This window comes from Accipiter gentilis, chromosome 8 (genome assembly GCF_929443795.1).
Source record: "Accipiter gentilis chromosome 8, bAccGen1.1, whole genome shotgun sequence".
In the NCBI taxonomy this organism is placed as follows: domain Eukaryota; kingdom Metazoa; phylum Chordata; class Aves; order Accipitriformes; family Accipitridae; genus Astur; species Astur gentilis.
In genome coordinates this window covers 3161931-3186271 of record NC_064887.1, presented here as the reverse complement: position 1 = coordinate 3186271, position 24341 = coordinate 3161931, and the positions used below count along the sequence as shown (strand labels likewise).

At 41.2% G+C, this 24341-nt stretch overlaps 1 protein-coding gene across 2 annotated transcripts in view; it reads left to right on the top strand.

The window, feature by feature from the left end:
• Window positions 1-657: 657 nt before the first annotated feature.
• ROR1 (receptor tyrosine kinase like orphan receptor 1) overlaps window positions 658-24341 on the top strand; it is a 170961-nt gene continuing 147277 nt past the window's right edge. For both annotated transcript variants that reach the window (XM_049809422.1, XM_049809421.1), the window contains exon 1: window positions 658-845. In XM_049809422.1, the coding sequence (XP_049665379.1) occupies window positions 743-845 (103 nt within the window). In that variant the 5' untranslated portion in view covers window positions 658-742. The remainder of the gene's footprint in view (window positions 846-24341) is intronic.

The window sequence follows — 24341 nt, the reverse complement described above, 5'->3', positions numbered from 1 at the left end:
AGACCTGGGAAGATTAGGAATGGAGGTAGCAAGTAACAAATCTGGACTCCGCCTGGAAAAGTGCCCCCCCCCCCCCCCAGTGCAATAATCCCACAGATTGCATTTACTGTACGAGTGGCAGACCCCTGGAAAGTGAAATAGCGAGGGGAAGGGATGCTAACCCCAACTGGCGCCTTTCTAAATCCACCTGCTCTGAAAGGGAAGCCGTGAAGCGAGCCGTGAGGAAAAGCCGCCTCTCCTCCGCAAGCCCCCCCCCTCCCAGGGACGCGGCGGGCAGGTGAGAGACACCAACCCGGGCGACGAACCGCCGGCTGGAATCTGTGGTGGTGGAGGGGGGGTGTGTGTGTGTGTGTGAAGAAAATGGCGCCCGGCGAGGGGAGGCGAGCGCCCTCCTGCGGCGCGCGGCCTCGGCGGGAAGCCCCAGCGCGGGCGGGACGGCAGGGGGCGCTGCTCGGCCGGGCTGCGGCGGGGCCGGAGCGGCGCTCGGGGCGGGGGGGGGGGGGGGGGAAATCGGCCGGGGCCGGTCTGTGAGGGGAGCTCGCGGAAAGTGACAAGCGAGGGTCTGAGGGGCGGCAGAGGCGGCGGCCGCCCGCGTTCGCTTCCCCGCCCGCCAAGAAGAGAGCGCAGCCCCGAGGGCGCGGCGGTGCGGGAGGGAGACGCGGCCCCGCGGCGGTACGCGGACCGGCCCGGGACGCCGGCGCTGCGCTGTGGATGTGGGAGTAAGCGCGGCGCCGGTTCAGGAATGCAGCAGCCGGGCGGCGGGGACGGGGGGAGCCTCTTGCTTCTCCCGCTGCTCCTGCTGCTGCGTGCGGGTAGCCGGGCGGAGCTGGGGGACGCCACGCAAGGTAAGGGGGGGTACGCGGGGGCCGCGTCCCGGCTTTTGGCCCGCGGGAGCCGAGCCGAACCCGGCGGCGGGACGAGGGGGTGATACCGGGGGTTGGTGGCGGTGGTGGGGTGTCTGTGAGGGGGAACCGAGCCCGTTGGGGCCGGCCCTGAGGCGCGGCCGGGCGCCCTGGCCCGGCTGTGGGGGGCGAGGGGAGCGCGGCGCTGCCCGCCGGCGGGACGGGGCACGATACGATACGATACGACACGACACGACACCGCCCCGCCGAGGGGGTCTGCCGGGCTGGGCGGCCCCTCCGCCCGCCGGAGAGCCCGGCGGCTCCAGCGGCCCGTTAACGAACTCCGAGTTTTATGTTCGATCTGTGTTTAATTGCTTCGTAAAAAAGCCCTTCCAAGCGTTCGGGCGAGTTATTAGCCAAGTGTAAGCGTTCCCAGGCAATCCCGCTTTTGGTACGTGATTGATGGATCCCGAGGTGGTGTTATCAATGATGGCTTGTCCTTTAGCTCCAGCTTTGGGGGGGTGTTTTGCCATCTCATCGCCCTTGTAGCCTTCTAAGAAGGCTTTTTTTTTTTTCTTTCTTTTTAGTTGTTTGGTTTTGGTTTTGTTTAACAATAACCTTAAAGAAAGCCTCTTTGATTTAGCTTTAACGAGTAATATTTATTTTGCGATCCTTCTGTTTTATTAGGGTTTTGATTTCAGCCTTTTGCAAATGATTTACGTTTAAAGCGCAGCGTAGCGCATGCATAAAGGGACCTAGATGGAATTAGGCAAGAAGGGCTGATTTCTGAAGCCAAGTCAGTAAAAAGTGAGCCGTGCTTTTGGACGCCTGCATGAGAATTTCAGTAAGAGGTGGATATTCATGAACTCCGTCTCCTTGACGGTATTTTATGGTGGGTACTTAAATCACAAGCCACTTCTGAAAAGTTCTGGTTGATAATATGGCCGTATTTAGTATTTCGAGAAGGGAAAAAAGTGAACACTAAAGAGATAAAGATGATGAGTTTAAATACTTAGCAGTTCAGAACAGAAAAAGCTGTGGTTATAAAACATCCAAGCCAAATTACAGAGACTGTAGGATAACTGCCTTTAAAAAGTCAGTCCCAGCTAACAGATGCAACCCTCTTGTTGTCTGTCTGCCTGTGCCTGAATTTCTCTCTGTGTTTCCGCGTGTCCCTAATGATGCTGTTACCTGGGACTGCATGTTAGGTAGTGGTTCTGTTTGAATGACTTCCAGATATCACAGCGCGACTCTGTTGGACACAGGAGTCTCCTGGGGCGGATTCAATGGCTGGATGATGATCTAGCTTAGGGTAGGAATTCTCCATGACATCTCAGTGGGAAAATTTTCAAATGTTGTTTTCTAGTGTCTCTAGGGAATGCTGTATGTGCTTAACGAATAGCTGTATTTTTAAAGGAGGGGGGGAAAAGACAGGCCATCTTTTTTCCTGTTTTGCAGATAATTTCAAAACTTTAGGGTTATAATATGAAATTTTGTGGGTTTCTAAGAGCCTGGAGGGGGAAAAAAACCCCATGAACATAAAGCAACTGATCACGTTGGGTCCAAAACTGGCCATTTTTTATTTACTGTGAATTCCGCTGGGAAGTATCTTTCATTATATGAATTCACCTTTATGTAAGACTATTAATGTAGTCGTAATGCACAATTACTTTCCACAGTGAAATATTTCCTGTATTTTAAGTAATATCTTTGGCAAAAGCTTACAATGTTGACTCATGGGTAGCTCAAGTGATTTATTTGTTTTTTATAGATAGACATCTATCACATATGTCACAACCACATACTACGTTTTCCCCCAAACTTGTTAAAGATCTAGAAGAATAAGGGAATCTGAACACCTAACACTAATAAACCCAACAAACCAACCCCCAAAACCTATTATAAAGTGTTTTACAAATTTCCTTAAGGTAACTGTAGTGGCTGTGTGAACAGATTTTGCTCCATCGGAAACCCAAGCAGCCATACAGAACCCTTCAGTCTCTACCCTTTTACCCTCACGTTTTCCAAGAAGACAGAGTATAGACCGCTAAATAAGTAAAAGACTTTTTTTCTTCCAGGCATGTCAAACAAGGACTGCAGTGAAAGTCCATCTCTGGTAGTAGCCTAACTCCTACTACCAGAAAAGATGGGCTGGGAGTCCAAGATCTGACGGTCTAACACAATGAAAATATTGAAGAGTAGTTTGGGCTCTTAGCTCCCCGAGGTCCAAAAGGATCAGAGCCTCGTTGTGCTGCGCTTGGTCCAAACATCTGTGAAGACATGACTCCCACTCCAGAGACTTCCCGGGTTGACACTCTGATCCAGTAAGCGTATACAGATGTGCAGAAGCGGCCTTATGTGAGTAGGCTGATGCAGCTCAGTAGGACAAGTCAGATGTGTATCTGCCTGGAGGCCAGGAACCTGTGCAGCTATTGTCACATCTCTTTTGGGGGGATTATTACCAGGTCATCCTTTTAGTTGAGATATTGTCAAGTGATCAAAACTACTTTGCTGTGTTGCCTTCCAAAGGCTCTTTTTTGCCTTTTCCTCTTCACTTTTTCCCCTGTCTCCTGCTGCTTCCTTTTTGTCAGTGATCTTTCCTTGTAGAGAGCAGAGCAAAACAAAACAAAAAGCGCATTTGCCTTTGTACAATCACACTGTCTTTAATGCGTGCTCTTCCCAAGGGTGCTCACAGGCTGGCCCAAGTGTTCTGAATAAAACCACATAGTTAATGTCAATATAAGTATCAGGAACTCTCCAACTTGGATATTTTTTCATTCTTTGCAGTATCTGACTATAGATATTACCAGCTCAGCTTTATTATTATTATTCTGTATCATGTAACTTTGTGATGGGTCACAGTGGAAGAAGTGTGAATAGTATAAAAGCATTTTAAAAGCATATAGTAAAAACACAGATCTCTAGATTATGTTTTAGATTACAGGGGGTACTGCTGATTTCCTTGGAAGTTCGCTCTTGTGAGATGAAGTTCCCCAGCTCTTGATTAGTCCCTGTAATACCCCAGTGGTTAATTGTTTTGTCCATAGGTCAACAGGCTGCTATTTCAGCCGGTATAAACTTATGAGTTTACAAACAAACAAAATGCTTTTGTTGCCTTAAACCCATAAGAGGATGAGAGTAGATGTCACTGTTTAACTTACCGTGATTGTAGTCTCGCATTTCTTGACAAAAGTCGCTTGATGTATCAGCAAATTATCTTCAGGATGTCATTTCTTTGTTTCTGTAATTAACATCTACTGAAACTACTGTGTTGATTATGTACACACAGGAACTTTTAAGTTAAAGCATTGTAAGAGAGATCTGGGCAGGGAAGTGTTTTAAAGCTTGTGTATGGATTTTTAATACAAATACCTAAATGTAGGCAAGGGGGGGGGGGGAGCTTCCCTGAGGTGTGACACTAGATACCACTCTTTGGAAACACATGTAGAAATGCAGCAGTCTTCTGAGACTCAAAAGAGCACCTCAGAGTTGAAAACTCTCTTAAAAAGTCTGTAACTAAATGCAGCTGCTTTCCACATAGCGATTGTCTTGCAAGCCAGAAATATCTAGAAAGTTAACTAATACTAAATAAAAAGTTTAAACCTTTTCTTCCCCAAGCCCTGGAAAAAAACCTCAGTCATCCTCTTGCAAATTTTATGTTCACACAATTGTGTGTGTTTTTGAAATTTCATATCTTAAGAAACAGTTCTGAGTAATCTGGTAGACTGTGAGCTGCAGTTATTTTTGGCTGCAAAGTCATGTGTTTTATCTCCTGTTTCAGCGTGATGTTCTCATCTTGCTGTAGGTACCCAGGTAATATGTGCTGGTACTTCAGTGGTGGAGTTGCTCCCTGAACCAAAAGAAATGAGGCAGCCTGTGTCAGGGCTGGCCTTGGCGAAGCTCAGAATTATCACGCCCAGCCTTGTGTAGGTAGAGGCGTAACAGTAATGATGCAGTTTGCATTTTGACAGTGACTCTGTGTATTGAAACACTTAAATGAATATCAAGTGAAGTTATTTTATTGTTAAGATGTTACCTTTGATCCAAGTTTCTGCTTTTAAAAATTAGCAAACTGGGGCTATCGCCTTAAACTATTATCTTGCACTTGAAAGCAGAGGGAAGGTTTATGTGAAATCTGAATCTGGTTGTATGGTAGAAAACAGTTTCTAGTGGTAAGGGTAGTGCAGCGCTGGGAGGACTGTGGAACCAACTCCCTAAATCAGAGCTTAAAGAAGTTTGGGGTTGATTAGGGCTGGGGCAGCAGTTGAATAGTTATGTGACTTTGTAGGGTTTCTTCCATCCTGGTTTCTTTTTCACTCTAGTCATGGAGATATTGAAAGTCAATGAATCTGCTAATTTATAAATGAAATAATAGTGAAATGAATAAATGAGAGCAATTGTCTATGATTCTTTGGAAATAATAACAAAATACTGGTGTTAGCTGAAGGGTGCTTGGGTAGGTTTGGTAATTGCAGTTTTACATGCTTTATGATGAATGAGGAGTGCTCTAAAATTCCTGAAATTTTACATTTGGTGTAAAATTTCATTTGACCGGGTACTGCAGAAGAAGTTACAATTTTTTCTGTCTGTTTACAAGCTGAGTCACTGTTCCACGCTCCCCCCCCCCCCCCCCCGAAGTGTGGCATGTGAGAGGCTTGGTCATGCTTAATGTCTTTTAATTGGGCTGAAATGACAGAATGCATAGAAAGCCTGTGAAGTTTGCTAATGTGAAAAAATGGAATCATTTCAGCTTAGATAGCACTGGTGTGCTATGGAATAATAAAGCTCTAGATATTACCATTATTTATATAGTAAAGTTCTTTTAGGTCCTCTTGGGAATATAATGTAGAGTAAATAACCTGCGTGTATTTGCAATCTAATGCAATGTGATATTGAAAATGGTGCTTCGCCAAAGTTGGACAGCTTGGGAAAAAGAAGTAGCTTTAGAAAGGAGCCCTTTAGTGAGGGAAAGCAATAATGCAGGCTTCTCAGCATACTTCCATGCCAGCATCCTGTAGTGAGGAAGATTGCTTTCCAGGATCTCCTCCTGAAGCGGAGATGTTGGAGTGCCACTGTTTCCAAGTAAATCTGCAGAGCAGTATATGAAAGGAAATGGCTAGTGATGTGTGAAAAGAATCCCATGGTGCATATTGCTGGGATGGACACACGTTTGGAGGGTGATTAGTTAGATATGGTTCCTGAAAAATAATGCAGAGTGGTCACCAACAGGAACAGAAAGCCACATCACTCTCATTGAGGAAGAACTGACAGGTGTAAATGAACTGTGGGGCCAATACTGTGTTTCAGCAGTGCCGTGTACAATGCTAGGCTTTTTCTAATGTATTTCAACAAGTCATTAGCTGGAGTTCATGCCAAAGGCATGAAAATAGGCTCTAAAGCAGAAGAAAGCCTAGGTCAAGTCTGCTTTGTTACTTCTACCGAGTTCCATGGAGTAATTGTACTTGATATCCTCTTTTAACAAAATCCCTTCAGAGAGCTGCATAGAGGCTCTGGTTGTGTTTGATCAGTGAGGTGCTACAGAGCACCTTCACAGGAGATTGAAGAACAACAAAAAATTGTCTTTTGCAGGGAAGTATCCTGTATCGCCGATGTTGGCAAGGTCTGGGCAGTGTGTCCCTCTCGGCTGGATCGGGACAATTATGTGCCGATTCAGTAGTGCTGGTCCAGGCATGGCTTAACCCACCCGGGCCTTTCTGTTGTTGCACTGTCGGCAGGGAGCCTGGGCACATTTAAGGTGCTTCGGGAATGCTGAAGGGAAAGGAGATCTGTCTGGCCCTCGTGTCAGGAAGTTTTTTTAAAAAAATAAAAAATAAAAAATTGAGGCAAGTCACCGTACGTAGAGGCAAGACGCACTCCTCCTAAAGAGTTTGAACAAAAGTGCTGGTAACTTTGTGCAGATGTTGCATGTTTTTTATAACTGCTGCTGATGCCCTGTTCTGCGTTGTGTTGTACAAAGACATGCTTTCACTCAGTAACAGATATTTGGGACTAGGTTTACTTTAAGACTTAGCCATCCCAATATGCAATGGTAAAGTTTCATAAGTAGATGAGTTCTTGAGAAAACAGTTAGTGGAGGCCCCGGTGGAAGCCTGCATTTTATTAAAAGTTTTTTTCAAACTGGTCAGGTCTTATGTTGAAACCGATACTTCACGATGGCTTCCTGTGACCTTCTGCTCCTTTCCTCCAAGGGGTGTCAATTGTGCGTACTCCTGTCCCATTCCCAGATGCTCTGTTCTGTCTGCAGCAGAGGTCTGAACATCTGCTCCACGCAGATCTGGGAAAGAGACGGAGTGGTGGAGCTCTGTGTCAGAGCACAGCAGCAGGCCATGGGAAATTGAAAGATCAGAGATAAGCAAGGAAAAACGTTCGGCAACTTTATAACCTCATCGCACATTCCCTCCAGAGACTGGAAATACATGAGGGTATGCTTTTCTTACCCTTAGAACTTGAGATTATCTTTGGAAGGATATGCCCTTCCAGATTCACAGTGTGAGCGTTCCTCTTAAGAGAGCGAGCTTATTTTGTCCTCCTCTGAAGGAGGTGGCACAGCCCCTCCTGAAGATGCTAAGCCTTGCTTTGGAGGATTGATGGTGCAAGTGTAATGTGCTGCTTGAGAGTGTCCACGTTGTGGCTAGTCAATACAGAACATAATGGCTATTCATTCAGAGAAACTGTGTGCTTTGGTGCTGAGAATACATGCTGGAGAAGAAGGGATTTTATGATCTGTGTGGCCTTCTTTTCAAAACTCATGAGGACCTTTAGCTCTTAGCACATTTACTTGGGAGAGCCGAGCATGTCTCAAAATCTCATCAGAAAGGGCATAAGGGCGCAGCTTAGTCGAAAGGCTTCAGAAGTCTGGTCAGGAGAAATGAAGCTGCTTGAGATGATGCAGTGAGTGAGAAATTTTACTAGAGCCCTTTTAAAATAATTTCTGGTACTTCATCTCTTCTTATTGGGCTAATACCACTTTGAAAAGGATCTGCTTTTGTACCTCAGGCTCCTAACCACATCTAGGTAAAAGGCAGGAATGGCATTTGTAGGGAAAAATGCCCAGCGGACAAGCTTTTGAGTGCAGAATGTGGGCTTAGACCTGAGAGCAAGAGTGGACCCTAAGAGAGCCTCATCACAACACCACCACCTTTCCCTGTTTCTTTAAATTCTTTCAACTATGTAACTACCATTATTTGAAAAATAATGGCAATGCTTCCAGTAGTACATAGATGAATTTGCGCTAGGCAGAGGCTGCAGGTTAGTATTTTGTTTTGTTTTCAGCTAAGCATTTCCTTTAGCACTAGTACTATAAAAAAATTATTACGACACTTGCTTAGTTAAACTATTTTCAATTAAAGTGACTTTTTCACCATCTTCCAGTGAGCTTTTGTCTGATTTTGAGTAGACTGTGAGTGTCTGATGATAAGACTGTTCTTCCTGAAGGCTTTGGTTTAAAAGCAGGGATGTAAAGGTGGTGACACGTATAAGGATTCTTGGGTAAGGGTAACAAAAAAAGGCCAGGATGGTAGAATGGATTGCAGAGTATGGTGACAAGGCTGGGCTGGTGGACATCCTAAAAAGTTTGAAGTGCATACAATAAGGGCGTAGGAGTCTTGGTGTTCTCCTAGGAGATTCTGTTGGTTGTGGTGAGCACTTCTCTTTTATTCTTTCTGAGAGTTGGTACCAGCTTTTGTTACACAACATTATGCACTGGGTATGTTTGGATAATATAAAACAGCTTGCCAGAGACATTTTGTTGCAAATATGAACATGTTATGGAACTGCTAATCATTAAAGTCCTTGAGATAGTCAGACATCTGGAAAAAACCAGAAAGGATTAGTCAAGACTCAGTACACCCCGTGAGGTCAGGCGGGTGTATTCCTGACCTTCTCTCACTACAAATTGAAAGGGGTTTGAATGTTTTCAGATGATTCTTGTATTCGATGCAGCTTTTAAGTTCTCATCCCACTTGCAGAAAAAAATATCTATGCCTGTGCTCATTACTGCTCTGAGCTACAAAGTGAGTGGTAAGTAACCTTTTTGTCTTGGCTGGAGGAAGAGAAATGCTGTGTCATAATGCTGTTGTTGTGTTTGTAGCAGCAGCTGAATAAAATGTACGAGCCTGTCTCACCACCTCAGCATCCATACCTTTGAACATTTGTGGAACATGTAACTTGGAGAGGGGTTTTGTTTTCTTGCTGTTGAATTCAGTTTCAGTAATTCTGTCCTCAAAGATAAGTGCAATTGTGTACACAGAGCAGTCTCCAGGAGAAGCCAAAAGCTTGGCCAAATGACCCCCCACTGCTCCCTCCCCCCTAAAAAAAAAAAAGAAAAAAAAGTCAATGTTAGAACTAAGATTAGATCTTTTTTTTAATCAGGTGAGATCCTTGTTGAAAAACTTCTGTTGCCTCACGTTTCTCTTCATCTTTATTGTACAGTGAATATCACTGTCATCTTAGACACCTTTGTAGAGTTATTGTATATCTGAGCACTGTGGAGTCTACGCTGTATTTACAACAGTTTTTGCCTCTCCCAGTTTTTCCTGTAAGAGGTCAGTTATCATGGCTGAACATCTCTTCTCCAAAATTAACTTGGCTTCAAATAAAAGGAAGTACCTTTGTAATTGTTTTGTTTACACTGAAATATGTGACGTGCTGTATAAGTAGCAAACATTCTGTATGTTTCAGGTTTTAATTTTATTTTATATGTTAATTATTCATTCCATATGTTTTGATTTTTTTTTTTCTTTTTAAAATACACTATTTCTCTGTGAATTTAGTGAAAAATTGTAGCACGATGGAGGCATCTCTTTTTCTCCAGAGCAAGCTGAGTATAGAGAGCACCATGTTGAACTCTGCTTTCGGTGTGTTTCACCTAGAATGACAAGAGGTCATTTAATTCCCAGTTGATTGTCAGGGAAATGGATTTATGTCACTAAATGCTTTTGAAAGGCCACAGAATAGCACTACGTGGATCTTTGCTTCTGACCATTGACTTACTATTCTAGTGTCTTGAATCATTTTCTCTTCCTACATTTAAAGGTCTTCTCCAAATGAAAAAAATGGTTCCCAGTTTTGATTAGTGTGCCCTTTGCTTTTTTATGAAGAGTAGAAGCACAGAGCTCCCCTGAGACCTGAGTAGCTGTGGAGGGCTAGTAATATCCCACAGCTGAGGAGCTGGCAGCAAGAGGGAAGCTGGTAATTAGAAGTGAAAATGTGGTAGTTTAGAAGTAACTATCAGCCAACAATTAAATCTGAAATTCCAAGTGCGTTCTTCCTTTGTTCAGGCCCTGTCTGGGCATTTGGTGTGTTTTGCTACTGCTGGACAGGAGAATTGCATTTGCTCTCATTAGCAATATGTCAGAAGTCCTCCCAGAAACTCCGGCTGGTGCAAAGCTGGCCCCCTTCTAGCTGGTAGATGCTCATGAGGCTTGAGTCTCTTTATCAATTTCATTTTAATATCTGGGGCAACTTAGTAGTGTTGCTGATGCTTTTTACAGCTCTGAATGGTCCAGACTTGTGGTTTGAGAGCACGGTCGTTTTGCCCGGTATTGGATCAAGCAGCTACGATTAACTTGGGAATGCCAGGCTGCTGGCATCTCTGAGGTTGAAACACTTCATGTTCACGATAGGACGTTTTTGAACTGAGGGCCCCTTACTTTTAAATTCACTTTTCTTGGCAGTCTGTCAGAGCCCAAGTCTGGCAACCTTTCTAAGTGAGATGCAACAAGCTTCACTTGTTTTAGCTATTGGTCTGTCACTGTGTTTTTAATTTACTGTAATTTAATAACTGACACAATGCTGGAATAAATAAATGGGCTGTGAACATTCTCATAGACTTTGGAAGTCCAGCTCAGGGCAAGATTTAGCTTTTAATTAACACTGTCCATGGGTTTTATTGTTAAAATTGTATCCTTTTAAATAAGTAAATCTGAAGTTGAGTAAGAGATGAATAATTGAAACCTGATGTGGGATGACAGAATGCATTCTAGTGCATGCAGTAGTGGAGCACAGTGCCTTCCCCAGCAGAGTGAGTGGAGGATCATCATAGCTCTAGACTCTGTTTCTCATGAGTTATGGGTCATTCCACTGCCAGGCCATAAGTTGGATGTTGTCGTTATCTCTGCCTTTATTTTTCCTGTGTACAATATGTTACTATGTGTTGAAAAACACATGTTCTTCACCGCATTAAGAACAGTAGTATTTTACACATGTATAAACCAGATTTTTAGTACAGCAAAGAGCTTTAGGAAGGCCTTCAGACACCTAGCTAAAATGAACTGTTGAAGGGATTTTGCTTCTTTTAGCCCCTACTGCTATGCAAATTCTCCACAAAAAGAGGCTCAGGCAAGGGAAGAAAGAAGCTGTAAAGGCATACTCTCGCTATAGAGGAATCTTAGTCATTAGCAAAATTCTAATTCATCAGGGATCAAAAGAAGATGTTCTCCTGATTTTCTTCTGTTATATAGGGGAAGATGATATCTGATTTGCCATTTTCCTTTGAGAGCCTCCTTGTAGAATGTAATTCATGTTCTCGGATTCTGGTTGTTTTTTTTAAACACACAGTCTTCTTTTAAATCCTAATGAGTATTTCTGACTCTTAACGATTGGCAGTGTAGTGAAACCCAAGCTGTAGTAAGAGGTTCACAAAACTTGAGAGTATTTGGTGAGTAGAAATTTGACATTCTCTATGGACTCCTCTTAGGATCCTTGTTCTCCTACTTTTCACAGCAGCAAATATGGTCCAGATATGGGGAGCTCTGTGATCAACTCTTTTCATTTCAGGCTGAAAGTCTACAGGGAATGTCAAAGTCAGACTGATTTGCTTTCGGTTTATTTTGTTGGTTGTGCTATACAGGATGAGACAGACTAGGTTGGGCATTAAGCTAACTGTCCCATTCCTTTCTTCCTGAACTGGTTTTAATGGGGAGCGAGATTTGGCAGTGGTCACACTTGTCTCTCTGGTTTCAAAATCTGTGTATCTGTAAATGTCCTAATAGTTCTGGGGAAGTTCTTTGAACTGTCTTGAAAATTTAAAAAGTTGATAGTTGGTGTTGGGGGAACAGGAAAAAGATCTTCTCAGTGTCAATAGCAGTTAAAGTTAATTTTCAGTGAATTTGTTTAATAAAGGAGGAGATACTACATGCAAACTCATTGCTTTTCCTTGCCATAAGGCTCTTGGTTGGGTAATACAATCGCTTGATGAGTGCCACAGGTGGAAGCGCTTCCTCTAAATGTGGGACCTTGACCAGTATTTCAGGGAACCTGAACATCTAAGGTTGCTCTGTCGTCATTTATGGGGCCTGTTCAGTTCTCTCATTCAAGGCCGTTCTGAAGACTCTGGGTTTGGAGGTCTTAAGCACCGGGCGACTTTTTTGGCCTGCATTATGTTTATCACGGGGTACCTCTGGTATAATGGTCCCATCCAGCTTTAAAAATCCATGGGTAGCTCTAAGAGCAGTCTCCTTTTTCAAGAAGATTTTGACTGATGCAGTGCAAATGTCTTAACTGGCATTGTTCTTCCTGTTGTGTCAGTAAATGAAGCTGTTGCCTCAGGCGTCACAGACCATCCAGCAAGGGTCATAGCAGGGAGCACAATGCTATCACTGCCTTTGATTGGGAAAATTGCAGTATGTAGGGTTCTGCACAGTTTTGTACGTTAGGGTTTGGGTTTTTTTTTGTGTCAGGTCTACAGAAATCCCCTACCCAAACCCTGTAATTGTCGGATGTTCTGTTATATTATTCCCCCTGCCAGTTATCTCCTAAGATTATCAAGGGTAACTTCACATGGACTAATTGTAATAACTGAAAATGCCTAAGGGGAAGAATTCTGTCTCGACGTTGCAAGTAGGGGATTAAGTGTGTATATATTCAGTGTAATTTGCTATGTACCTATCTGTCAGAAGAACTGTAAAATAATTTGAAATATTGCAAAGGATAGATATGTGGTGATATGGAGGCTCAACTTTCTTTTGCTTTTGTTGCATTATCCCACTGAAGCTAATTTTATATACTCTTTTTCTCTCCTTGCCTGTATAAGCTAGTGTCAGGCTCCTTGAGAAGGCACTTATGTTCTTGAAGGATTATTGTGCTAATTTAGCTTTCATTTCATCAGGTATCAAGGCCTGATATTATCCTGCTATTTGTTACTCTACTTTTACTGTAAATTACTGACACCAGAGATGGTTGGTGATTACAGTGAAGATGACTGAGGTGCAGGAAGGAAATAGTAGTTTTTGATCTCTACTTGCTTTGCTGTCTTAAAGATCCTACAAGTGGTTATGATCCTCTAGGGCTCAGTCATTCAGTAATGCTGATTAAAATAGTCAATCTGAGCAACAGAGCCTGACAGATATTTCTGCCAGAGTCTTTTAAAGAATACATGTAATGCATCTTTTAGGAAATTTAGCAGGCAATTGCTTTCGGTCAGCTAAAATATTTACTGTGTAAAAAGAATGCTTACTATGCTGGATTTGTGATGGGAAGCACTGTCGTGTCAGAAATAACAGTCTGGATTCATGGCGGCATGTCCTTAAAAATACATTTCTTCTAATGATCAATGCTTTTGCTAAAAATAATGTTAACAGCACTAGATTTGTATTTGTTCTGTAGTATTCCTGGGTTCCAAGTTGTTTTTTTTCTGAACTGTAGCATATTAAGTAATACAGGCGTCTGAAGCTATTCAGCATATCGGTTATATTTAAATAGGGGTAAAAAGTGAATTATCTAACCATTCAAAAAAGATTTTTTTGTCTTAATTTTGGCCTCAGTGGAATTGCTCTCTAAGCTTTTCTTGGGACTTCTGGGTAAAATAGAGCCACTTTCAATGTGAAAGTGATGATGTGGGGTGCAAGCCCATCCCTCGAGTGTGATGTTGTTGCCCTAAAAGTTGTATCTTTAAACAGTTAGCATGAACACATTCCTGTTAATGATGGTACTTGTTACTACTAGACATAGAAAGTAAATTGAAAAGTTACTTTGATATATTTTCCTTATTTTTAAAATCAAATCAATTTTTTTTTATAGAAAACAATTTTGCTACTTTGTTTTCAGGCATGCTTCCTCTCACAGTGAACAAGGGGACTCCTTTCATAGAAAGCAGTTTCAGTGCTGAGTGTCCTAGAATATCTTATCCTGAAGAGCAGAGAAGTGCAGTTCTCATTGACTTCACTGGGACTTAAAAGTACATGTGGTGCTTTAAAGCAAAGGGAGAGGGGTTTTGTTTCGTTTTGCCACATTGCTCCCTCACACTGGTATGACTCCTGAGTATTTCCCATCAACTTCGGTGTTGTTCAAACGTTCAGTGGTACCACCGAGATGGTTATTCTTCTGTAGGTTTGTGCAGCAAGGGAAAACTAATTGATAAATGGTGATAGTCTGGAGTTCTGCCGGTGCCCCTTTTCCCATAGATGTTAAGTGTCCGCTGCAGAACATGTGAAATTTGAATACTTTGCATCTTGTCTTTAAGCAGAATATAGTGTTGCTTTTGCTTCCTGCACCAAATGCCATGGGAGAAAGGATAGTTTTGATCTGTGCTATCCATACTGTGATGTGTAGCTGTCTCAGCTTTCAGGGATGAAAGACGACTGTCATTTAAAGCGCTTGCCATATGAGAAAACAGTGTCTATTCTTGCATAGCTGTTTGGGGGAAGGGAGAAAGCAAACGCTTTGCATACAGGAAAATATCTGCTCAGGGGGTATTTGATTTCACTAAACAAAATATTATCCAACCTCCTTTGCATGACTTTCATACCATAATGGGGTTAAAATGAACAGCTCAATGCAAATGGTTACGCTTCTTGTTCCATATATGTTCTCATGCCCTCTACCAACCTTAACCATAATATCCTCTCTTCTTTCTTAAAGAAAGATATACTTGGAAATTAAAAGGCATCTCATTTGCCTAATAATAAATAGTACAGAATTCAGTCAAATCCTAAGGAAAAGGTGCATGCTGTTTATTTCTGCCAGAAATATTTTTCAGACTGAATGTATGACTTGAAATAAGCAGTTTCATGTCCAAATTTTAAATCCATTTGTATGTCAGGAAAGCATTTAAAATATTTGATGAAAGCCATTGCTACTTGAGACAATATTTGCTCTTGAGGCCTGTATTTAGTAATTGCATGTCCAATTCAAGGAGAGTAATAGGAGTTCTCTGAGCATGAACTTTTCACATTTTGGAGGAATATAAAGATATAAAAAAGGAAATGTTTAATGCTATGCATTTAAATTGGCTCTCTTGGTTGGGAAACAATCCTGGTTTTAGTCTCCTTTGTGGCTTCTTTAGCTTTTATTAGGTTTCTCATCACCTTATAGAGTTCTGAAATGAGTGATTTTTGTGTATGTAGAAAAAGGAATTTATAATCTTCAAGATTTTTCTGTTTTGCCTGAATCTATCAAACATTTGTTCAAATGAAGTGAAAGGGAAGACAGCTTAAAGTGTCTTTTTCCTGTTGCACGAGGTTTGATCCTTGCTTGAGTTCTGCGGAATTTACTAGTTTGAGCCAAACTAGGAAACATTTTGGATATTTTATGTTCATTCATCTTTGATGTTTGGGATTTGGGACTTCAATGGTTTATTTTGGATATAAGCCCAGGTGAAAATGTGCTGGAAAAGGGGTGCACCTGGCAGGCGAGGTTCTGGCAGCCCTTTTCTGGCCTGCACCAACAGGTTCTGTCCTGCGCCAATTTTAGTCCAAGGCGTTTCTAGGGTTTTCACCTCCCCTGTATCTAGATACTGGTATGTCTGAAGATGCAATATACAGGAGGGTCATCCCTGGAGAGCACAAACATTAAAGATTTGGAAAATCAGTGTTAGAGCCTGCTCTCCAGGGTGGATTTTTTTGTTGTTTTTTGTTCTGTGTTGTTTAATGATGAACTTGCCCTCTATGGAACTCTTGTTTGTTGAGATTTGGAGGTGAAATGGCGTACACTGAACTTTGTGATTTATATTGTCTTTGGTAGAAGGCTTATTCAAAGATGCTAAGAGTTTTTGAAAGCGTCATCCCAGAATGCAGCTGCATTTTCACTCACATTCTTTTATGAGGAGGAGAGTGCACTTTGGGGGTGTGCTATTGAGCTACTCTGACGAATCATTTCTATCGGTGATTCAAAGTCCCGGGGTTTTGTTTGGGTTTTAGTGTATTCTGGTGTCAGCAAACGTCTGCTTAGATGTTTTCTATTAACATTCCTTTAATTTTGGGATATGCTTTGCTTAATTGAAACTTTGAAGTCACAGGAATATATTTTGACCAAACCTGTTCTTTCTTACACTAATGTAAATGGCAGAATAAATGCATACTGTGACCAATGCTGGTAATAAATTGTCTTTGTTGAAGAGTCCATGATTTGAAAGTTTCCAGTTCCTTTGGTTCAGCAAGCCTCCAAATTTCTTGACTTTCCAAGCATCCTGGAAGTCTTGCCTGCTCATCTGGTCTGCTTATTAAAGAATAGATGGAAGGAAGGGTAGCTCTTGGAAATCATGAATGGGTAGCAGTAGTCACTGATAAGTGCTCCATGACATACTTTGCATACTTTAATTTCAAAAATGTATTTAAATGGATTATTTTTCTTTGTACATGTGCCAAAAGTGTAGGGTAGTTATAGTTTTAAATGAACACCGTGATCTGCTCTTAGAGATGTGGTATGGTTCAATTCTTACGTGCACATGATGAACAGCAGAGAAACATACCATGAAGTTATGCAACAGTGCCAGCTCTTCAGTTGTTTTGTATTTATAAGCAGATGCTTATTCTTTAATCTAGGGAATGATTGGTATATTATCCACAGTGTGACTGATTTACCAAGAGATGCAATCAATTTGTTTCCAAGCAGAGACATGTCTGGTCTAATACAATACAGGCACACTAATGACAATGCAGTTTCCAGTGCTTTTTCTTATTTTCCAGTTGTTAGTGACTGGGTTTATTAAAAAAAAATTAAATAAATCCGTTTGTGCCAATTTACTTTTTCAGGGGAGAATGTGTCTGTGGAGCAGAATTACAGATGTTCATGTGCCCAAACCCTGTAATGGTATTAGCGAATGACAGAGCTGCAACGCTATTTGGCGTGGCAGCTAAAATGACTGACCTATTTTTCTTTCCGAAATTTTGTTTATATTAGAAGCTTTGTATCTCAAATAAAATTAGCTTTATGTGAATGGGAACTATACTTGTAATGATTTAGTTTAGAAAAGTAATGTCAACACCCCAAAGGATTTCTGGCCTTTGATTTTTCCAGTGTCCCATGGAAGCCTTTCTTAGAGGCTGGATAATGTCTCGTTCTGACTTCTGTTGCAGCACACAGTGAGAAGTGTCTTGACAGCTTCCAAACCAATAATATCTTACTTATGTTTCAATATATGAATAACAGCACAGGCTTTCTAGAGATTATCTTTTTGTGATGTCTTTAGCTCTGTAACATGCTGTAGCCAGATGAATGTAAATCCTTCAGCATTCTGAAGAACAGGAATGTATCCCTTTTAAAAATGTGTGTTATAGCAGGGATGTGCGGTAACATTAATTCACTGAGCCAGGGTTGTATTCTTTTAATTAAGAGGTGCAGTTAGCAGAGCACATGATACTTCTTCTTCCTCTTCATGCTGTTCCTTTCCTCTCTTCTAATATGTTCTCCAGTGTGGGTTTTTTTCACAGTCCTTGGGAGTCCTGTTTTTTCAAAGTGATCCCCTGCTGACTATTTTGAGGTCTAAACAGTTTCTTCAACTCTGATTTAAAAAAGTTGTTCCCTTTGATTACTTAAATAATTCCATTGCTGTCCATGTGATTAGTTTCTTTGCGGTGGAAGAGCTGGGAGGAGAAGAGGCCAAAGAGCTGCCGGTGCTTCTTGGTCCCTTTGCTGTGATGATGTCTTATCCAACCAGGATGCATCTTTGTGCATCCTGGTGCATCACCCTAGGCTGAGGACTGTGTAAACGAGTCTTTGCATCAGACAGTGCAAGGAGAGACTGGTGGAGAAGCCGTTCTGTGCAAACTGGTGCTGGAAATGCTCTGCTTCTGTGGAAAAAACTGTTCCACACAGCGTTGCTGCAGATGTCTCTGGTCGTTCTCAGCAGGCAAGTCCTATGGCAAGTTCTGGTGCTTTATCAGCTACAGCAAGAAGTGAGAACTCCTCCTGCTCATCTTCTTACAGAGGCAATTGCTGTGGTGAGGAAATATGCCTCAAGCTGTTACCTCCTCCGCAGGGCTGGTTTGTTTTCCCCTTTCCTATCATCTCCCTCTGCCCCACAGCATACGCATCACTGCCTGTGTTTGCCTTTTTTCTTCTGTTGACAGTGAATGTTGCTAATTTATTCTTGTCTTGAGGAAACCTTTGAAAATAGTAACTTGCCTTTTAATTTAATATCTGCTGGTTCCTAGATTACTGTGGTGGCAGAATCTGAAGTGTTTAGACTGGGGACATCTGTGTGTGTTCAAGAAACAACAGGAGATGCAGTGGATGAAAAATAGATGAAGTTTGTTGAGGTACAAGAAACTGGCAAGATGACTTGAGGAAAGTGTTAAATAACAATCTCTGCTTAAGGCCCCAATCCAGCAAAGCACTTAGACATATATTGTAACTGTAAACAGTCGAGACGTCCAGTTGATTTAAATGGGACTAGTTTTGTGTTTAAAGTTAGATACTTGCTTGAGTGCCTTTCTGGATCAGGGCCTAAGTCAGTGAGAGTTTTGAGTTGTTTTTCATTTACAAGAGTGAGACTTGAAAGTGAGACCTGACCAGTGGTTAGTGGTGTCCTGGGGCATCTGAGATCTCAGAGAGACTTTTTAAGGCTGTATCCCTGCTGCTACTTTTCCTGCCACTTGCAAATATGCTTCTTTTTCCTTGTTTATTTTTCTGCTCACAAGTTAAATGACTTACGCAGAATGTGAATCCAAAAGATGCAAATAATTCATTGCATGCCAGGGTAATGGTGTAACTGATTACGTTTTTCAAGGGCCTCAACCCAACTTGTGTGGTAGAAGAGAAAGGAAGGAAGGAGCAATAAAAGTAGTGATGTAGAGGTGTCTCTCTACTTCGCTGGTGTTAAGTACATGTAAAATTCTTTGTTTTATCTAAGTATACATAAAACTATAGGTGAGGTTTTAAAATATATAGGTTCTATGTAAATAATCTGTACCTTTTTGTGAATCGTCAACCCATCCTAGAAGCGTTTCTTAGGGAAACAGCATTTTTTCAAGCAATTATTCCCATATGACTTTCATTACTGGGAGGAACTTGCTTAGTGGGCTTGATCCCACAAACTATTTCTCTTACGAGTTGTCTTTACTCCAGAGAGCTGACTGCTGACTTCAGAGGAGTCTGCCGTGCAGAGAATGCTATTCTGTTTCAGGTTTGCCATTGACTTACTCTGCAACAATTTGTCTCCTTCCGAATCTGTGTGAAGTAGGATAATAATGTTTACCCACCTGTGTAATACAAGTTCAGATCCTTGAATGAAAGGCCCCACTGTGCAAAAATACAAGGTAGCACTATTGGAGGGGAAGTATTCTATACTTGCAACTTTAGACTATTTACAGTGGATGTAGTGAAGTTTTCATTAACAAATAGGTAAGGTGTAGTTAGTTTGCACTAGTGCATGATGTTGCTTTAAAAAGAAATAATATTAGGGAATAACGCTACAGTTGTCACTATCTTAGTAGTGGCAAAAACGTGAAAGACAACTTTCTAATCCCTTAGGTGCGAAAATTCTGCTGCTGCTATTCCTGGTTATTGAACTGTTCTGCTTCTGGCTAATGTGCTGCCTACCTCCTATTCTTCTCCTGGCTTGCATGTCCATGTTGTTTCTGACTCTAAATGGCTATAGTACTTTGAAGGAGCTGGCAGAGGAGAAAGGTTGCAATAGCAGGGTGATGAAGAGGAACGAAGATGAGAATCAAATTTGCTGAAGAATAATACTTAAAGAATAATATTGTTTTTATTGCTTATTGCACCTGCAGGGCCTGGACAAGATTTATGCCAGAGGCCAGGTTGTGTACAAATGTCTTGTAAGGAACAGGCTCCTTCCTCTAGTACTTTTATAGTCTAGATCTCAGTGGTGGTGATGTGTGAGGAGGAACAGTAGCCCAGAGCAGAGATTTGACCAAAAGTCACAGAACAGGTTAAAAATAAAGCACAGGCTCTCCCAAGTCTCCAGCAGGCACTTCATAAGCTGCCCAAAACACTTCACAAGAAATAAATGAAAGAATATAGAAAATTGTGAAATAAGCAGCTCTTCTGTTAATCTTCAGTCATCGGCCGTGGGGGGGTGGGGGTGGTGTACAGCATACTCAGTAAAGACCCTTATAATTGTTTCTACATAAGCCTTAGGTCAGGAAATACACCTGACAAAGCTATAATTTGTAGACCTGTGTAAAACACCTTCTCATAAGGCTTTGTTTCATATTTGTTTGGCTAAGTCTTCTTACAAATTTTCCTAGCATTTTACGTGCACAAACTATATCATTGTTTTGGAAAATGCAAGTCTGACCACTGTAAATGGGTTTATATTTCCAACAGGGCAGTTATTTAATTTCCTGTTGGAAGTCTGCAAATGTTGGCACTGTTCACTTATTGGCAGGAAGCCAAAAGAGAGTACAGTATCATTAACATGCTACAGTCCATTCGAGATTTCCATTGGTTTCATCCAGACTTTAAGACTGGACTTTAACAAAATATATTTTTTTGATTAAATGTCATAAAAGCAGTCAGGGAGATAGGGGTGGAAGGGGGGTGATGGGGTATTCTCTAGCATAAGAACAGCTTTTGTTCTTCCTTACCTCGTCTCATGCTGGAATAATCCTCATTTTGCTGCAGACTTAATCTCACTTTGTAGGTTTCCATTAAAGCCCCACAAAATGAAGGCTGGGGTCTGATCCTGAAATTGACTCTTTCAGTATAAACACGTTCCCTGATGCAGTTACCTTCCTTGGGATCCATGTGCGTGGTCTCTGCGGGAGGACATGTGCCAAGGTTTGAACCTGTAATAGTCACAGTGACATGACTGAAAGTTCTGAAGTCACCCAGGTGCATTTCCAAAGGATTCATCAGCATCCAGAGGACTAAGCTGTTTGGAAAAAGCTATCTTTAGAGTCAAGTGCTTAGAAATTATTTGGAAAGAAAACTCATATAAACAAAAGATATTTTTGTTCTGAGTTTGTTTTAAATACACAGACTTAACTCTGCAAAAATGAATCAGACTAAGTGTGAAAACACAATAATTTACCTCGGATGCCTGGCATAGGCTATCTATAGCCACATGATGCTTGAGGCAAGGCAATTTCCTCAGTGTAACAGAGTTGTTAGCTTATGTGGATCTTCTGGTGCACCATTTCTGGTGCCCAGCTTGCTCATGGAATTCTCCATTTTACTGTGGTTTGCAATGGAGATATACTCTTAACATCTACAGCTTGAAATAAAGGGAGCCAACTTAAATTTTCTTGTCTAAGTTTTTCACTTTGAAAGGGGCTATGTGTTGAAAACAAATGATCAAATGATGTGGCAGACTCTTCATCACTTGGAAGCCTTTAAATCAAGGCTGACTTTCTGAACAATACACTCGCAGCCACAGTGGGCTATGTGCAGGAATTGCTGGATGTAGGAAATTGTGGCATGTGTCATGCAGGGGATCAGACTTACGATTATTGTGGTCTCTACTAAATCTCACATAAGGCAGTACTTCAGTGTAATCTATTTGGATTTACCCTGTTCTGAACTGGAGCAGCTGCTTTTTCTCAATGATTTGGGGGTGGAAGAGGAGACGCTTGTAGAGAAACGTGCACAATTTATATATTACAGTTAATATTTGCACTCACTATTTCTGGCTTATCTGAAGCTGTAGTAGGTAAAGCTATATGATGGAAAGCAGAAGAAGGATAAAAAGCATGTTTTGAACACCTGTCATACGTTGGTATTGTTTCTTGAATGATATTCTTGGCTGCTGATAATATGTAGCTTAGGCCATTGATATGTATTGAATCAGAATGGGGACTACCTAAATAACTTGTGTGTGTCAAAAGATTAGGTTCTTTTTCTCATTGGGTCCTGAGAAATATGCAGTGCAGCTAAAGGAAAATGCGCATAAAACCCAAAGCATATAAAGCATGTAAAAATATGCCTGAACTTATGTACTGCAATAATATACTTCTGCCACTTTCAAACTTATTTAATAAGATCTGTGGGTTGTCTTTTTTTTTTTTAAGCATACAGATGAATGCACTTATCTGTATTTACATCCCGAAAGGCAACCTAGAGAGTGTTCTTTCCATACGCTCATGGAACTTACAGCAGTAATAAGTGTATAGGGACAGGAGACCCTCTGGTCCTTTACAGTTTCTTCTGGGTGTTAAATTTCATGCAGAAAATATGGTTCTTATTGCAGTTTGGCAGGCTTTAGAAAAAAGCAAATCTTTTCAATGTTCCATCTAAAAGAAATATAGCACGCTCCATTTTTATTTCTTTGCTGTCTCTTAGTGATAGTATCCAGAAGTTATCAGTTTTTTTGTAGTAGGTTTGATCAAGGGATCTCAGAACTGTTTATAAACAATTTTTCATTTTTCACTGCGTCTTGCTGTTAGTTATGTATTTTCTCCTTTTAGATACACGTAGAGGAGCACAGGTAAAATAGCTTGTTTGAGATCTCAAAAGAGAACCCATAGCAGGTCTGGGAATAAAAGCCAGGGATCTTCTCTTCTACATGCCTCTGTTTTACCAAAATTTTAAGATCAAAGGCCCGCCCCCCCTGCCCCAAGTAGTCTGGGACCTTGCCTATGTGTGGCTCGTTTTCATGCTGTACATATGCAGTCATCTTACATACATTAATCCTTATTCTTGGGCTTGCCCAAACTCCTCAGTCACTGTCTCCTACCCATGCACCTCCCAAATCCTGGAAGTCTTCTGCCTTTCCCAGCTGCTTAGCTCCCAGGTTTGTGGATTTGGGGAGAGGAGTTGGATGTTGACAGAAAGAAATCCTTACCAATTTGGTTTTGAAGTTTCTAATTATTTCAAAAGTTGTTACCTTCATGAAATAAATTCTTCTGCTAGCATTTCTTGAAACTGCATGACATTGGGTTGAAATACTCTTTTCTACACAATGTTGCATAGTGGTTTGTTAGCTCCAGTTGCAATTGAAGGCTTGCTCTGCTGCTGATGGAGATTGTCCTGAGTTCTGACTGTCACCTGAGCATCAAGAAAAAGTGTGAAGAGGTCATACATAATGTGCAGCAATCTGACAAGACTGAAGTCCTATATGGTTGGTGCTTTATTAATTTTAAATCAATATAAGACGTGAAATATTTTAAATCCAAATTTGGACTAAACCCCAAATCTATATTTAGACATCTAAAAAAATCAGGTTTATATAGCGAAGCGAGAATAAAAGAATACCAGTCAGCCACACAAGAGTGATATCTTACCTATATGCTAATATATCCATAATATGCTAATAATGTGTCAAAAAATGAACTTGCGACATCATGTCAGTAGCATGAAACACTTCTTGAAGTGTAACAACTGAGATGCTATGTAAAAAAACAACCCCCAAAACATCCCCGCTCCTCCAAACCCCAACTTGACATATACCTACATGATAAAGAACTTGATGCTGAATACATTTTTCCAAGGAGCACTTCCATTTATCATATAATGTCCAAATTTTAGCTGAATGTATAGCTATCAAATATAAAATGACAAAGTGCTTTTAAATTTGCTATCTTGACTTTGAAAAAGTATTTTGATTAACAGTTTTGAATGATGGAGTTCAAAATCCTTAGGAAATAGGCATGATATAAAAAATACTGTGATTTGGTAGATTAAAGAGTAAAGTTTGTAAGTAAGATCCTATGGGAAGAAATCTAAAGGGAAGAAATATTTAAGGGAATGTATAGTTATTTACAGGGATTATACTTCTGGTGTGAGGACATCCTCTTAGTATATGGGAACGATAGGTGTGAATAAAAGAGAGAGAGCAGCCTCAAACACGAGAGGGAGGCATCTAAAAACTGTGAATGAGATTACCACAGATGGGTACAAAAGTTTAGGATAAATACGGCAACAAAATCGGAAAAGCTAAGGCACAGAATAGGACTAAAGCTCTAAGTGATAATAAGAGAAGCAGAAAAAGAGAAAGCTGAGAGAAATGCTGACTTGTGATTTGGTGCAGAGGAAAAATTCTCCATAGGTGAAACAAAGGCTACAATCTTTAATGCTGGTTTTTTTGCATTGCTTTCCACGTTGCCCTGAAAAAAAACAGCAGACAATGAATGCAAAGATGTAAGGGCTGTAACCTCAGTCTAGAGTAAGAAAAAACAGCTTGGGAATACTTGGATGAATCAGATGTTTTCAGATTTCTCCTGTCAATTCTGTAACCTCTGAGGAAGTTGTTCAGTCCTGGTTAGCCTCAGGAGTGAGAGACATTGCATACTGATGAGGGTAGGCCTAGAAAATTGGGAAGAAAAAAGTACAAACATAAAGCCTGTTAAAAAAAGAAGTGCT